This window comes from Chamaea fasciata, unplaced genomic scaffold (genome assembly GCF_029207755.1).
Source record: "Chamaea fasciata isolate MVZ Bird 193981 ecotype frontalis unplaced genomic scaffold, bChaFas1.0.hap1 SCAF_1, whole genome shotgun sequence".
NCBI classification, from domain to species: Eukaryota; Metazoa; Chordata; class Aves; order Passeriformes; family Sylviidae; genus Chamaea; species Chamaea fasciata.
The window spans coordinates 132172522-132189137 of NW_027094086.1; the positions used below are offsets into that span (position 1 = coordinate 132172522).

Consider the following 16616-nt stretch of genomic DNA (forward strand, 5'->3'; position numbering starts at 1 on the left):
GCAAACACCTATTAGGTTCTGAAGAGTCTTACCTTCATAGCAGGACTAATGCACACAGGTCAACCTTGGCAACAACAGAAGGGTCTCTCCTATTGAGCTCCTGACAGTGGCCCCACACAGATAGTTACCCTTTGTTTAGTACCTGCTTAGGAAGGCAAAGTGAGTTGCCACAATTTTCACCTCCAGAGTAACTGTTTTGTTATGTGGGTGCCGCCTTGGACACCTTCAAGATTCAAGTCCTCTTGATGCTGTGATACTTCAGCAAAACACTACAGGTGAAGAGCACTCAGCAGGGACAGAAGAGGCCATGCTTAACACATACCAGTCCATGAACAGAACTCTCCAAGAGCTGCCCCAACACTCAGGCTTTAGATGCCTGCTTCCCTCATTCTCTGGCTGATAAATTTTCTGTCTCAGCTACAGTGCTGCTTCTACAGGAGCATGTCTCTGCCTCCAGCCCCTCAGTGAACATGCAGAGTGAGCCAGACAAGACAGAAGTTTATCCCTTGGATTCAGAAGCAAATGGCACTATTTTACTAGAAGGGAGCACAAGACTGGTCACACTACTTCCTTCATGTGCCCTAACATGAAGATTTAGGCAGAAGCCAGGCTGCAGGAAACCCACATTCAAGTCTGTCTTCTACCTGGACATACTTGGTCCCATCATGGCCTCCGTTTTACAAAGGACAATACTTGGGAGGATCTGCCTTCTGATTTCAGAGGAGAAAACAAATCATCTGCCTAACATTTCTTCCACTTCCATTTTTTTGAGGGGAAGGCAGGCGGAGAATCTGCCTGAACATATCCTTCACCTGGGCTGTGATCACCTGGGTTGTCTCAGCAAGGAGGTGTCTTAGCCATGAGGACAGAGCTATGTCCTGCTGTCCCACCTCACCTCAGGCAGCCCTGAGTGAGGACTGCTGAGGCTCTGCCTTTAAGAGCTGAAGCAGAACACAGTGAACTCCTCAGTGAACCTCATCCCAGAGTGCTCCATGAGAATGCCCTGCCAAGGAGGCACTTTCTTGCCTTTCAGGAGTTAAAAACTTAAGTCTTTGACCGGGTCAAGATTAAATCCTTCTTGTTACCTCAGGTATCGCTACCATCAATTACATTTTCAGGCACTTAATTCTGCTCAGGCCTCACACAGAGTCCAAGCTGTCTCTGCACCACCTGTTTTGACTGCCACTAGCAGAAAGGTATCAAGAGTGGCCAGAGATGTAAAGCCCAACTGCACCATTAGATCTCCTTTGAAGTCCTTTCAAATTCATGAGGTCCCAAGCTGGTGCACAACCAGGGGTCAAACAAACCACGTTCAGTCCCTTCCTTTGTTTGAAGGAGGTTGAATGCTTTAATCAGCTATAATGCAGTAAGGGAAAGTATTTATCACTGTTTCTAGGGCAGAATCCTCCCACCACAATTCAACAAGAAAAAGAAACCAAACCACAAACCATTCACACAGTGGAAAAGGAGCGGGAAGAAAGAAAAACCCCACTGCTACAAGGTGGTGGGTAGGGCTAACAGTTATGAAGGACAAATTTATCTTCATGTACAGAATTAAACTTTCAGCAAAATCTGCTGTCAGAATTACAGGCATGTTTAAAAGGAAAGTTAGACATTTGCATTTCATGAGATATTCAAGTCACATTCAAAAGATGCTCACAGCACAGAGGCTTCACTACCACAATTTGGCACTTTCAGCTAGAACAGTTTCTTAACACAGATTTTCTCAGTGCTCACGACTCTGCAGCATCCGTGAGCTGAAAGAACTGCTATCATCTCTAGCTATGACGCTATGCTGGAATGCATATAAAGTGCTTCAGAAGCCACTCCCATTGCCGAGCATTCATGAGGGAATTAAAATGGCTCCACCCAACAACGAAGATCAGCCCTCCTACATTTCAGGAAGTGCAGAACAGAGACTTCCAAGGACTGAGGGCAGAGCATTTCTCTTCTGCTTACCAGCCACATATATAGCAAAACTTCTTGTTCCAAAGTCAGGATAAAAACATTACCAGGAACAATTTATGAATACATATTTACACAAGGTACTTTTCATTAGAATTACAGACTTCATAGGAAATCAAAGTAGACAAAGGAATATGTGCAATTTTGCAGAAGCGTTGAAAACATTCAAACTATAAATATCCTGATAGCACTACTAAAATTCTTAGTTTTACACACAGGCTGATGTTATTCTACTGAGGAAAAACTAAGGTATTGTGCCACAACTGTAAATTAAGTACAGTAATGTATTATCATTCTGGCAACATAGATAACACCTGCACTGAACAGTGCGATACTGTTAAATCAATCCACTGATCTATTGAAGATCAAAGTACAAATCTGTATTTTTTATTGATTTGGCAGCGTTGCTTATGGAGAAACAAATGCACTAGTTAAACCAGTACATTGTCATACTGCTCCAGTTACAAAAACGTCCAGGACTTTCATAGAGCTACAAACGTATCGTACTTCGTGATTTTTCCCCCAAATGATGATATCCATGTTAGGTAAATAAGCAAAGATACTCCAGTTTGTATCCTTCATTCTGTTACACTGACATACATACATCACCACTTAATAAATAGAAATGCAGCAGTTCATCCACATAATAGCAAATATTTTTGTACCCTAATCCACCGCTGAAGTTCAGTTTGTACAAAACAGTCTTTTCTACAGAGTGGAAAAAAATACCTTCTTCTCATCCAGGTGCAAGCTAAGCTTTGAAACTTAAATGAATGTGCTTTTTATTCTTTTCATGGACAATAGAAGAGTTTCATGGACTGTCTGATCTATCTGAAAATGCATAAATTTGGTCACATGTGGATGTCTTCATTGATCAGATTTAATGGACTATTTCAGTATCACTGACGTTGTGCTTTTACTCCTCTTGAACAATACCATTTCAAGAGTTATGGAGATCAAATTAACTCAAACGATGACCTCAAGAGTTCTAGAAACATAAGTGTTCTCATTGTAATACAAGACCAACCTGAAGGAAGAAGAAAAACAGTACTTTAGTTCTGGTATGGCAGCAAATCTGAACATCAAGAGTCTTCTGCATCTCAACTATGGATCATAAACAAGGCCAATTACATTATTTTTAAAACTTCTGCCCATTTTTGGCCAGTGTGGATTAACGTATCATTATACGTAACGGAATTCAGGAACTCATTTTTTCTTCCTTACCTTTTCAGATTCCATGCCTGGACACCTCCAATTGTACAAGTAATACTGCAAATTTCCATCTCCAATCCCAAACTTGAGTTTTTCCAGGAATGTTTTGTTTTCCATTAAGTCTAGCGCATTGAACACATCAAATCCTTTCTGGCAACAGCAAAACATTTTAAAAATTTTACTTATGAAATTTTCAAATGACACACAAATGATACTTTACAGAGTGGCATACAGTATCCAAGAAACTTAGGCGAATTAAAAGGAAAAATACAATTGAATACATCTTGCCTTTTAATTCGGTACATACACAATGATATTTTCCCAATAAAAACTAAAGTATAATGCACAACTTTGCTTGAAGATTAGTTCCAAAAGGGTATGAATTTTAAAGCTATTTTCAGGGCCTAATGTCTGAAGAGTCCCTAGAGCATTTTCCATTATTTTATCCTTACAGATATGCATTTTTTTACGGTCACATACAGTGTTTTGACACATATGGCCTATTCTAGTTGAAGGTGCATAAATACAGCTTTTACTGTGTTTTTCAGCAATTTATCATTCTGTTAATGATAAACATATTTTTGTGATTTAGTCTTTTTCTGAAATGCCGTTCTCTTTAGAACTCAAATCTTTCATGTGATTCTCCCTCCCCTACTAATGCACCCTCTACCAGCTCCTCTTTTCATAAAACTCCCAAATTCACCACTCAAACAGACATTTTTTGTTTAAGAAGAGCCACGCGGCCAAATCAGTCTCAAGAGTTTTTTCTGCATCAACACATACTCAAACCCTAACTCCTCACTGGGAACTCTTAACAAGCAGCATACACCCAAGGTCAGTTAAGACACTGCAGCAATAATCATCATGTACGGAGAGCTGAATTTGCTCGGGGGTGTGGATATAAAAGTCCATTTATTTGCAATTAACTACAAGGGAGTCGGACCTAAGCTCCTGGGGTCTTAACAGCACAAAGGTAGTGCACCAGCAGGACATGATACACTTTTAAGACAAGAAGTACAAAACAATAATGCTCAATTACTTAAGCACAAGAAGATGGGGTAAGGAACATTCTTTGCTCAGTAAAAAAATGATTTTTTTTTTCTAAATGAGCTTCCCATATGAGGAAAAAAGGGGTTTGAAGAGAAAAAGCACTTAAGCTCTTCATCAGGACTATTTAAAAGAAAGTTACAAAGAACAGACAGTGAGTTTAGTAAGGCTTCCCACTACCTTACACATAGATCATTCTGTGTGCAGATGACGCCATGCTAAGTTAAATGTGCTGTGAAAAACACACAGAAATAAGACAAACGACATGACAGTATTTGACATTGAAAGTAAATTTTGAAATATTCCAAGTTAGTAAGTAACAGTAACAGCAATCTCAAGGCAGGAAGGGAAGTGGGGGAGAATAAAGACACTCTAGATACAAGCACACTAAGCTGTGCAATTAAACACTCAAAAATCAAACAAAATTCTACAACTGTAGCTTTAATTCAGTTTCTAAACATCAGCAAATTAGTTTCAGGTTAGTATCTTCTGAGAGGGATAAAAAAGCTTCTGCTTAAATGTACTTTCTCCACAGCTCTGACAAACTACTGAAGCAGACTCAGAGGACAATTTCCTCCCTGGGTTCTAGATCCAGAAACTTAGTGTCAGCTTCAACCATAAAATATGCAGGGTTTTAAAGGGATTATCCTGATGCAAAATCTCTCTCTCTCTGCATGCAGAATACATAGAATCTAAGTTAATAACTCCAAATTTTGGGTTTTACTTTGAAGGTCACGTGTTTTGTCCTGTAACTGCCAAACTAATTCTAAATTAATTTTATATAGTGTGATATGAAGATAAAAAAAAAAACAACATTAGTTGACATGCAAGCCCTAAAAGCAATTTGCTGAGCTGAATTTGTACCTCCAAAATCCATGCTTTGGAGTTAAAGAACAGGAAGGAGACTCTGGTGGGCTGTCCCCAGACAAGAGCCAAACACCCACACAGCCTTTGGTTTACTCCTCTCCCACAGGATGGGGAGAAAATAGAAGGAAGGCAAGATGTCTTGTGAATTGAAATAATGACAGTTTAATAGAGAAAGCAAAAGCTGAAGGCACAAGGGAAGCAAAAATTATTCATTGACTACTTCCCACTGCCAGACAGATGTCAAACCACTTCCTGGGATGCAAGATCTCAGCATGAATAATCATTCTTAGGGAACATAAATGCTATCACTGGAAGCATCCTCCCTTCCTCCTCATTTCCTTCAGCCTTTATTGTGGAGCAGAACATCATACAGTGTGGAACACCCCTGTGGTCAGTTGGGGTCACCTGTCCTGGCTCTGTCCCCTCTCAACTTCTTGCCCACCCTCAGCCTCCTCACTGCAGAGGAAAGAGAAACAAACACACCAAAACACTGGTGTGTTATCAGTGACAAAGTGCAGCACCATTTGGGCTGATAGGAACAAAGTTAACTCCATCCCAGCCAGACTCAGTATATTTGTAAACAAAAGGCTGTGAATAGGACTGTATTTATCATCTCTCTTCCTTTGCCTTACCTCTCCTCATGTAAAACTCAACTGCCATATCTGCAACTATAATTAGGCATCTAATGATGCATTACAGGCCCAGCAGGTACTTAAGAAATCCACAGGTGTCTAAATCCCAGTACTGCAAAGGATATAGGATGATCCACTCAAAAGGATCATCGTGGAGTTGCATGTCACATTGAGAGAGAAACGTATGCAGGGGAAGGTGCAGAGCCCTGTGGACAGACCATGGAACTGCCTCCTCACCCATCCCACCCATGGCCAGAGAAAGGCCAGACACACAGCTCCCTGTGCCACACTTCTAACCGAGACCAACCTCTTTCCACCTTGACTTTTAAGAATAAATACCAGTATTTTTAACCACTCCTGGAAATTATACTAGCTTCTCAAAGTCTGCCTCTGAACTTCCTTTTGGATCCTTCTGAAGCCTGAATAACAGTATTTCCCACAACTATTTGGGAGTTTTCCCTGACAAATACTTACTGAACTGCTTCTACGTTAACAAACCTCAGCAAGCAGTTCCTGTCACAGATGGCAGCTCAGTTGCAGCGCTGCATGAACATGGCTGGGACAGACAGGTTGAAGATTGTGTGGCTGCTTTCATGCAGCCTCAAGTCTGAACAGACAATCTTTGCAGACCATCACTGGGTTCATCCAGAACCAACACAGAAATCCCTGTGGCACGTGCAGGCAGCTCTGAGCACAGCCTGCTGGAGCACTCCCCAGGAGGCTGTGACACCACCAGCAGTGCAGCAGCAACACCTCAGTAGGAAGTAGGAGCAGAAAACACGTCTGCGCTCTCCAGCCTGCTGGGAATGGTTGCAGAGTGGATGCTATGGACTGGATCAAGCCTGTGCAGTGCTTTTAACCACCCAGGGCAAACAAGTCCCTGCAAATTCATTCAGAGTGCTGGCATGTGCCATTGGTGTTTAGCACTACACTCCCATGAAACCCTAGTCATTAAGAGCTGAGTGACAGCTTTTCATTAGACAGTACTAAACTCCCCAAACTCTTCTGTTTAAGAACTTAATTTATTGTTTTTTTTCTTCTATCCAACCAAACATCTATCAGTATAACTCCATATCCAAGGGTATGCTTAAAAGCTACACAATTACATCATCTCCAGCACTTCACACATAGCAATGATAAAATTATAAAGCTCACATAAATAAATTTCTACATTTTTTAAGAATAAAAAATAACTTTAAAAAGCAAAATGTATTTGATAGTGCTTGTTAATTAATTTCCAAGGGAAATTATTTTAGTGATACTTTTCATTCTTCTGATACTTATTGACTATGGTCATCAGTGCACTCTTGGGTGTTTCCACAGTTGAAGCTATTGCAAATACTTTATGCATTTGTCATTCCCCAGCATCACTCAAAGTAAAAAGGAAAAACAAGCATACTGCTTCATATTTTGATATATATATATATGTCTCATCAACTGCACTCTGTGCTGTGAGTAGTAAAACTGAATGCACTGGCATGGATAAATTACTCCAGTTCTTACCTTGCCACTACTCCTAAGAATACTTTTGTGAACGAAGGAAAAAAACCCAACCTACAACTTACCAATTTAGCTATAATGAGTGCATCATTCATTAAATCCAGCAGGGGAGTCTCTGTATGAATATTGTAAAAGGAATAGGCAGCTTTGAGGCTTTTATGAACAGGATGATGCATCACTGTTGAAGGTAATGTGTAGAAACTGAGGAAGTCCGTTAAAATACCATTTGAACCCTATAAAAAACCAAACCAAAAAAGTCCATTAATAAGTAATCAGTTACTGGTTAGGCTAATGTGAAAATTCTACAAAAAATAATAAATGCATCAAGGTTTGTGCATTTTAAGTACTATGGTATAACAGCTAGTCTTAGCTAAGATTTGAGAAAACATTCAGATTTTTCTAGTCTATTACACCATAACATTTTGACAAATAATTGTCAAAGCAGTAGGTTGCTATAGACAAAGCTGACAAAGCTCACTTCCACTGAAAGTGTTGAAGCTTTTTTCTGACTGAACTCATTTTTAATAAAATATTCTTAAAATATTACAGATATTTTAAAAATCTGATAACATTCACATCAAAGGATAATTTTCTCATCTTTCAATAACAGAGAAAAAATATCCTGTGCTGGTATACAAAGTATATTTAAATATTACTCAACAAGCACAACGTATTTGCTGGACAACAGTGCTAAATTACACTGAAATTCTAATAAAACCAGTAGTCATTGAAAAAGGCGTTTATACAGAAATCTAAAGTATAGTACATAAAACTTCATAATTTCACACATCTAAGAAGTTTGACCATCTTCAAGAGTATGGATTAGTAGGAAATAGGAAATAATTATTACATGGGTTATAAAATAATTATTACATAGGTTATGACTAACATGCTGAGCACAAAAATTCCCCAGAGTATCTCCAAGAAAATAAGGCAAAGGAGACACACAAGTACTTCTTCTTGCTTGTTTGCTTTATTTTTGAATTACTAGTAACCACGAATTAGAGCTCAATGAAGGACCTCACATGGCTCCCTAAATTAATAGCACTTCTACAGTAAAAACAGTTGAACATACCACATGCAAAAAAGCTTTTGTCTTAGAGCAGGTACAGATTCTGTAGTAGAGTAATACTAACTACAAGGAACAGAAAAGTTATTGAGTCACTCACTAAATACAGTAAGGATGACAAAAATATTAACTCATAAATTATACAGAGTATTTTATGGTTTTAGATCTGCACATTACAAAGATGACTTAAAAGTCTGACAGTAGCTTCTCCAGGTCACACAGGTCTTCAAAAGATTTTAAGCAGTAACAAACCTACATTTTGTGTAGTAAAAAACTAGTCCAAGAGACAGCATAAGACAATTAAGAGAAGACTCTGCTGTTTAGTTAGTATAGCACTGTTATTGTCACATTCATGCTGATCCTGGTGCTTGTGAAACTCTCCTGTAGGCTTCAACTCACAAAGCAAGCCAAAAACCAACTCACGGAGCAGGGCAGAGGTCAGGGAGAAGAGGGAGTGGAGAAAGAATGTGGGACTACTAAACTAGACCATGAAAAGTCCAGTGAGCACTAGACCCACTACAAAGCAAGCAAAAAGCTAAGCTTGGACAATAAAAACTGATGGGCAGGACCACTCATCTCCAGCAGCACTAGGTTTCCTAATTCAGCTGAGGCTCCTGCCCAAATTCAGGTGACAGTGTGGGAATGCTGAGCTTTATAACCTAGGGTTTCTGTGAGGAGAAGGTTTAGGGATGTTAGGGCTGATCATTTTCAAATAATGTTATCACTTTAAGCAAGGTAATACACTGTCTAAAAATGCTGTCTACAACTGGTATTGTATGGACTCAGAGGGAAGGGTATATCTTTCCACTAGCTTTAGTGCACCCATTCCAAACACGTCTGGGAGATTTCCAATCCAAATGCTAATCTATTCCTGCACTCCTTATTTTGAGAGAAGCATTATGATCAACACTTGGGGGGGGGGGGTAGATGTGTATATATATTTGTGTGTGTGTGTGTGTATATATATATATATATATATGCAAATTCATACACATATATACACACTTTTTTTTTACTGGAAAAAAACACACTTTACTGAAGCAAACCATCAAAAAACATAATTCCGCCCACAGGGAATTATGCCTCTAAAATAAGGTTTTTTTAAAAAAGAATTTTCTAATGGGGTATGGCAGAAACGCGTACACCTGGGAGAATGACAGTCAATTCAAATCAAATCTTTATCTCAATCACAGAAGCATTTTTCCTTTTCCCTAGAAAAGGAGGTTTGAAGACCACTGCTTAGTATCATGTCATATCTCTCTAAAAAAGTATCAAGAAATGCAGTTGATCTTAAAATATATAGGGTTCTTGTCAAGATAGTGGTATTTTGATATTTCATAACTCTTCTTTAAGATATTCTATTATAAGAGCACTGCAGTTTGTCACAGCCAAATATTTTCTTATTAACAGAATGTAATACAAAGAACAAAGCTTGCACTCATGGTATCAAATTCTACCTATAACACACATATTTCATACTGCCTGCATTTCAAAAACTTGATGCTGATTTGAGCTACTGTCAGTGGTACTCACACATACATTCATATATGTTAGTGCATATTTTACCTCTACCACGTAAGTGTCAATAATATGATCCCGAGGCAGGAACCAGTGGGCCACCTCTTCTTCATCCATCACAGGAGCAAGATTAAACTGTTTCAAGTAAGTATTGATTAATTCTTGTACTGCTTTAGTATCTTTCTGTTCCATTGGTCTCAAACCTGAAGTCTTTGTGGCCTTAATGTAAAAAAAACCAAAAAATAAATGTTAAGATGTTGAAAGGAAAATTGCAAATACAGCAAAGGCTGAAAGTAGGCTGCAGAGTCACTCCACTTGCTATAATGCATTCATTATTAGCCTACTTTATCCCAGCCACCTAATTCATTATGCTATTTTACAAAAGGCTTTCAATCAGAATTCCCTCTCTTCTAATTATTGAGACAGTCTGGGGCACTTCAATCTTTTTACTTCATTATCGAGACAGCTTCATTTCTCCAGAGAAAGACATATCATTTGCCAACTGCCTACACTTTGTGCAGTTAGTATTTTTTATTTTTTTTTTTAGGTCAATCTATTTCTTATCTTTTTCTAAACTACCTGGGCCCCAAAACACAAAAAACAAAACAAAGAAACTTGCATATCAGAAGTTACCTCAAGACAAGAACACAGGTAATTCAAACTTATGGAAATTACAGTCAAGCTATACATCAATGTCAGCTGATTAGGCTTAATTAGAAATTATTTAACAGAAAAGATTCTACCTGTTTTTAGCACTTGTAAACTTCCTTGCTAACCTTCTATATAAGCATAACTGCTATTCTGTTAACAAGAAAGCTTATCATAAACACAGTTGCCAGAAATTAAAAACCTATTTTAACAAATAAAGTTATTTTTCTAACTTTAAACATCAGAAATGGAAAAAAAAACTTTCCAGTACTATGCAATTATTGTTTAAGCAAGCAAAAGTGATTAAAGTTTTCTTCCCATCCTTTGCCAGCCTTCCTGGGTATTTCCTTTTGGGGAGGCTAATGCTTGCTCTCTTCAGTGCTCACTTATCGTGCCTCATCTGTCTGAGCTACAAACTCGGGCACGTACCACATTAATCATAGCAAAGTCGATTGCAAGAGCAGCCAGGTAGAGACTTGATTACTGGAAGCCTGAAATTAGTGTAGCTGATTATGCTTTGCCCAAAAGGCATTATTCTGGGGGAGGTGTTTATTCACGCGCTCTGGGAGTCAGCAGCCAGATGAGAAATCAAGGCACATTTTGCCATAGCTCTGGCCTGTGCATCACATTTCAGTCTTCCTGTTTTTCTAGGCAGCCTAGGACTATGGTTTGACTCCACAACAGCACATCATCTATATTTTTAAATGCCCTTATTCCAGAAGGGTATACACTTTACATACAGGAAGGATGGAGGAAAAGCAGCTGGAAGATCTTTTCCCCACAGTAATGCTCAGAATGGCCACCAGTAAGTAACTATTTGTAATCCCAGTGGTGAGGGAAAGTGTACAGAACTGTGCTAAAATTTGTTTCTCTGCTGGACTGGGCACGTAATCATGTGACTGTCCAGTGTTAGGATCTCAGCTGATCAGGAAAAGACAACAGAGACAAACATACTCCTGTCTTGACTCTGAACACAGACAAATTTTACTTCTTCCAGAAAACTCCTTGCACAAGAGATGAAACACTTAGGGAAAAAAACACTTCTTTTTTTTTTTTTTTTTTTTTTTTTTTTTAATCTATAGGTACATGCACAGCGTTTAGGGAAGGTGATATTTATTAATTACAGTATTTATTACACCTGAAAACCTTTTTAATTCAGGCTGTTCAAGTGATTAGGAATGATTAATTCTCTTAAAGGGAGATGAGTTCCTAGTGGCAATGATATTCTAAGGTCACTAAGGAAAGAGGTTAAAATGCAAGAAACAGTGTTTGGTCCTGAGAACAGGATAGTACGGCCTGAATGGACAAATTTGTTTGACAGGAGTGTTTATAACAGCCTGAAACTAAGGAAAAAGAGCCTCAACAGCACTTAATCCCTTTCTCAGGAGAAAAGAAAAGGCCTCCAAATAAACCCAAAGTACAAGACCTAAAGAGAAAATATCAGAATAAAGATTAAATCTTTATTTTCCACTGAGATGCTCCCAAATCCAACCTAAAAATAACAAAAATCCTGAGGTATATGGACTCCTACATCACTTAGTTTTAGAAGCTGATTTTGAAAGCACCTATTTTCTATTTGCACTTCTATGTACAATTTATGTTTTCCTTAGCTATATTTGATGGATGACATATGATATATTACTTATTTTCCTTAATTCACTTCTCTGTTGAAACTGGGTTTTATGATAAAGAAAAATCATCAGGATACAGCTCCAATTTCTAATGATTCTCTGCAGTTAAACCTTTGGTACTACTAGTAAGATCCTTAACCTATTGACTTCCTGAGTTGTTTCCATAAGCAATGTTACTAGAGTTGCCACCAAAATCTACACTTGAAATTGTATATTGAACTCTTCAAACTGTTAAAAATGTCTTCAAGATTTGATGGAAGCTATATTTAGCTCTCCAAGATTAAAACCCAATTAATTTGGTTATTAATTCTTAAGCTCTGCAAACTGCCGCCCTGCACACAAGGGAGAAGCTGCATGTGCAGGCACAGGTGGCACCAGGCAGAGCAGGAAACGAGGCTCTCTGACAGCAGCAGGAGTACAGATCAAGGCATGGCATGTGCTTTATTCCAAGAGCTGTTCAGCCTACTGCTCAAATATCTGAGCAGTAAGAGAATCTGCAGCATCAAGTTAAATATAGTAACAGACACAGTTCTCCAAAGTCAGATAAATCATTATAAAGTGTGAGTGAGTGAGGAAAAAAGTGCTGTTTATAACCAAAAGAAAGGGTTTGTTTAAATAAAGAGAGGTTTACTGATAAGGTACAGGTAAGGGATACTCTGCAATCCCTTCAAAATGTAGCTTTTACAAGCAAATAAATTATTTTCAGCCATAAAGCTCACACTAAATTCTACAGGCTATTAATTACAGCAATGAGATTTTTTTTAAAGTACGTAGTACTTAAAGTGACTTGCCCTGTCATGGAAATACACCCTAAGGCTTTTTGCAAGCCTAACTATTAGCTGCAAAATTGAGAAAAAAGTATTTTTAACTAACCTAGCTATGCCAGAACACTTGTTTTTCACTAGACCATGCAAACTAACAGTGCACAACATACGGAAGTGGCTTTTCTTGAGCCTGCTCAATGCAGAACACTCTCTGACACTACAGAAAAAAATGTGAATTAGAGTGGAATCAACAGTACGACTGTATCTGGCCAAGTTGCTGATAGACTTCTCTGAGAATTTTAAGACATGAACTGTTGATTTTCTGTTCCAGTAATCTCTTATCAGATTAAACATACCGAGAATAGTCTTATGCATCTTCAGCTCAATCCCACATGTTTGTGAAGTCAAGCTTTCTGATTTTTTTTTCCTTTGTTTAAGGATTTTAGGTCAAAATTTGTATTTTCTCCATAGAGATCCAGATTTCCAGCAATAGTCTCTTCTGTTTAGTATAGCCCTTAAGGTCTTTTTCATCAACCAGAGATTATTTTTTTTTATGTCCTGCATGCACTGCCTTTACACAGAAAAGCCTGTGCTGTCAGAGACAGATGGAAGGTTATTTTGGGCCTCACAATAACTGTGGGGATTCTCTAGAAGTCATACTGCTTACATCAGGAAGTCTGTAGAGCTTCATTGTTCTTTGTAGAGTCATGTTTCTACTCAAATGTGAAAATTTCACCTCCACCAATTTTCTGGGATTTAGTGATCGATGCCAATACCTGGAAATACAACCAAATAATGAATTTAAATAGTATTTCAAGTGTCAGCACCACTTGCATCCATTGCCCTGCTTTCTTGCTTGCTCCTTTTCTACTCTCCAAATTTGTTTTAAAGCAAGCCTGTACTATGTCTGTAAAAAGGCTGATTAACAAAAAAAAAAAAAAAAAATTAAGGAAAAGCTATATCCAAGCAAAAGGTTTTAAACAAGCCTGCTATCACACTATTTTCAATGTAAGCAAATGTTTTTTGATACAGAATGAGTAAGCACAGGGCTAAACATTTTAGCATTTGTCACAGCCCTGAAAAACTCACCATACGTACATAGTAACATCTATTTTCTTGTGCAGACAGGACCCTACGCTCATGTCAAAGTAGTTTTGTTTTTTTTTTTGAAGGAGCTCTCCCCTTCCTGGGAGGTCATTGTGCAACAGAGCATCTCTGGTTGTTCTAACACAGTGTAGCATTTTTTTCCCCCCATCATTCCTTAGAGAAACTTAAAAGATCTTTGGCGTTGATAGGTACAAAACAATTTCAAATCAAAACGTACTCTGTCCTCCAGAAGTCTAGAGGACCAGCTGGACTAAAAGTGCAGGAACTGAACTTTTCCTAGTAGAAATAAAATCCATTCCAAGCAAATGAAATTATATTTGACTGTAACTCTTCCCCCATGGTAGTGTTCCTGTATTTAACCAATGCCAATAAAGTCCTCCTTTCCCCAGGAAAGACCAAAGTATTTCACAAAAAAGCAAATCATACAATTACCAGAAATGCTCTGCCATCTCTGGCAAGCAACCAGATTAACAGGGAAGTGTTCCAGCAGGAACACAGGCCGCTTGAAAAACACAGGTATACAATGTTGTCATTGCTAGCATGGCTGCCACCAGAAGGTCAACAGAAACATCTGTTAGTCTATTTAAAGTATGCTAAGCAAACCACAAATGAATTTTAGTGAGAGAAGCTGTTTTATCCGAGGCACTGGGAGGGGAGGGGGGAAAAAAACCCCAACACCAAAAAAACCAATGCTCAAGCCTTTGGGTTAGTCAAGGCCACAACATTTAATGCCTTTGAATTTTATGTGTTTACTGTTTTTAGACAATTACGTTAAATTTTCTTAAAAATAACTGTTACAGGAACCAATATTATTAAGAACATCACCTAGGTTACCTGCAAGTGGCCACAGGTTTGGGAAGTACCACTCCAGCAGTGTAAACAGCCTGAAAAATTCCTTCCAAGTTTACTCTTCTGGTTATTTCCCGAATCAGTACAGGTGCTACCCGTTTAGATCTCAGTTTCTTATGGACACACAGAAAATTGATTTCTACCATTTTCTTCACACTAAAAAGACATTAAGTAGTGGAAAAATTAAAGAGAGTTACACATTGCATGTTTCCATTTTTATAATTACAGTTTTCCATACTGTGACAGAAGATACTGAAGTAAAATAAACTTGCTTGTGCCAAAGTACATCTGCAGCAAACACTAATCTATGACAAACTCTGCAATATGCAAGCTATCTCTAAGGGGTTTGCAACAGTCCAAATAATGGACTGTTTGAGCTCTATCAAGACTTAACTGATTGCTTTACTTTAAGTTGCAGTATAGCATCCAAGCAATGCTAGGTATCAGTTGCTTTATGCAACAATGTTTATGTTCATCAGTGTATGAAGACTTGGCCAAGAAGTCCAGCTGATCAACAATAAATGCTTTTCAGCAGGGTCAGAAAATTGTACGACATTATCTGTATCATCCTAAGAAACTCTAAAAAAATTCTCTACATAAATATTGATGCTCTTCACCTCGTTCTCTCTTTTTAGGTTCTCTGTATCAGTGGATACCAGTTTAAGGTTTGTTTAGTGGCATTATTCTTTTACAAACACAAAAGTACTGGTGCATTTTACCTGTCATAAATACGAATATTTGCAGGGATGGCACTTATGAATCCTACCAGTTTTTTGTTTGAAGACACTCTAACCCCACAGTGCCACTGCGGTAACCAGCCCGGAGGACGTAATGCCCTAGAATTGATGACAGAAATAATTACAAATTACTGCCTAAGAAGATGTAATAAAAACACCCTTCATTAAACTCCAGCCAGAACAGAATGTGGAACTTGCTACTCACCACAGAAGAAATTCAGGTGAATAATCAAACCTAAACATATTATCATCATCTTCTACGTAATTCTCATTTAATAGTGTGTATAACTCCTTGAGCTGAAAACACACACAAAAAAAATCCAAACACTTATTCACATATCAATCAGAAAAAACCTGCATTATTTTAGATACATATAAAAATTGTTCTACTTACAACTTCAGCATTGCTAAGATCCAATGTGTCCCACATAAAACCTTGTGGCAAAGAATATGGCTCTAGGCGGACATTGTCCTTATCTGGTTCAATTGCACCATGTGAAGTTATAACTTCGTCTTTTGAGGGAGAAGGAGGAAAAAAAAACCCAAAAAAACTGTTACACTGCTAGCTTTCCTGACAGTTCTGTAAACTGCATTTAATATGCATCATGTATGTCCTCATAATTATGTGAATGGAACAAGAAGCTTTTATAAAATGCTGAAAAAATTAGTATTATTAGTTTACACTACTTCTCATTCTCGTAGACCACATTCAGACTAATGACTGTCTTATCATAATATTTATAGATATGCACAGAACCACTCTATCTCCACTGATAACCCTGCATTTCATAACACAAGAGACAACAACTTATGAGCACACACAGAGCATTTAGCCAGCCATAGAGATCCACAGCCTCATCATGAAAACATGTACTCACAGCTAACAAGATATGGCTCAGATCCTGTTCACCACTGACTTGAACAGACCTGAACTCAACAGGATTACTCGGGAGCAGTGACATAACAAGGCCAGGGCATTTAAGAGATACTAGTGGTATGTGAAATGTGTTCTTAAAATCCTACTAGAAGGCATGCTTTCTTCTCCTCCCTTACTTTACAGCTCCAGTCCT

The 16616-nt window shown here is 38.2% G+C and overlaps 1 protein-coding gene across 1 annotated transcript in view; it reads right to left on the reverse strand.

Annotated features, from left to right (window-relative positions):
• Window positions 1–2323: 2323 nt before the first annotated feature.
• NMT2 (N-myristoyltransferase 2) overlaps window positions 2324–16616 on the reverse strand; it is a 31788-nt gene continuing 17495 nt past the window's right edge. Inside the window, exons 4-12 of the mRNA XM_066198256.1 lie at window positions 15941–16059; window positions 15752–15843; window positions 15529–15645; window positions 14795–14965; window positions 13521–13629; window positions 9859–10029; window positions 7289–7456; window positions 3190–3327; window positions 2324–2992 (exon numbers count right to left, since the gene is read on the reverse strand). Coding sequence (XP_066054353.1) covers window positions 2972–2992; window positions 3190–3327; window positions 7289–7456; window positions 9859–10029; window positions 13521–13629; window positions 14795–14965; window positions 15529–15645; window positions 15752–15843; window positions 15941–16059 — 1106 coding nt within the window. The 3' untranslated portion in view covers window positions 2324–2971. The remainder of the gene's footprint in view (window positions 2993–3189; window positions 3328–7288; window positions 7457–9858; window positions 10030–13520; window positions 13630–14794; window positions 14966–15528; window positions 15646–15751; window positions 15844–15940; window positions 16060–16616) is intronic.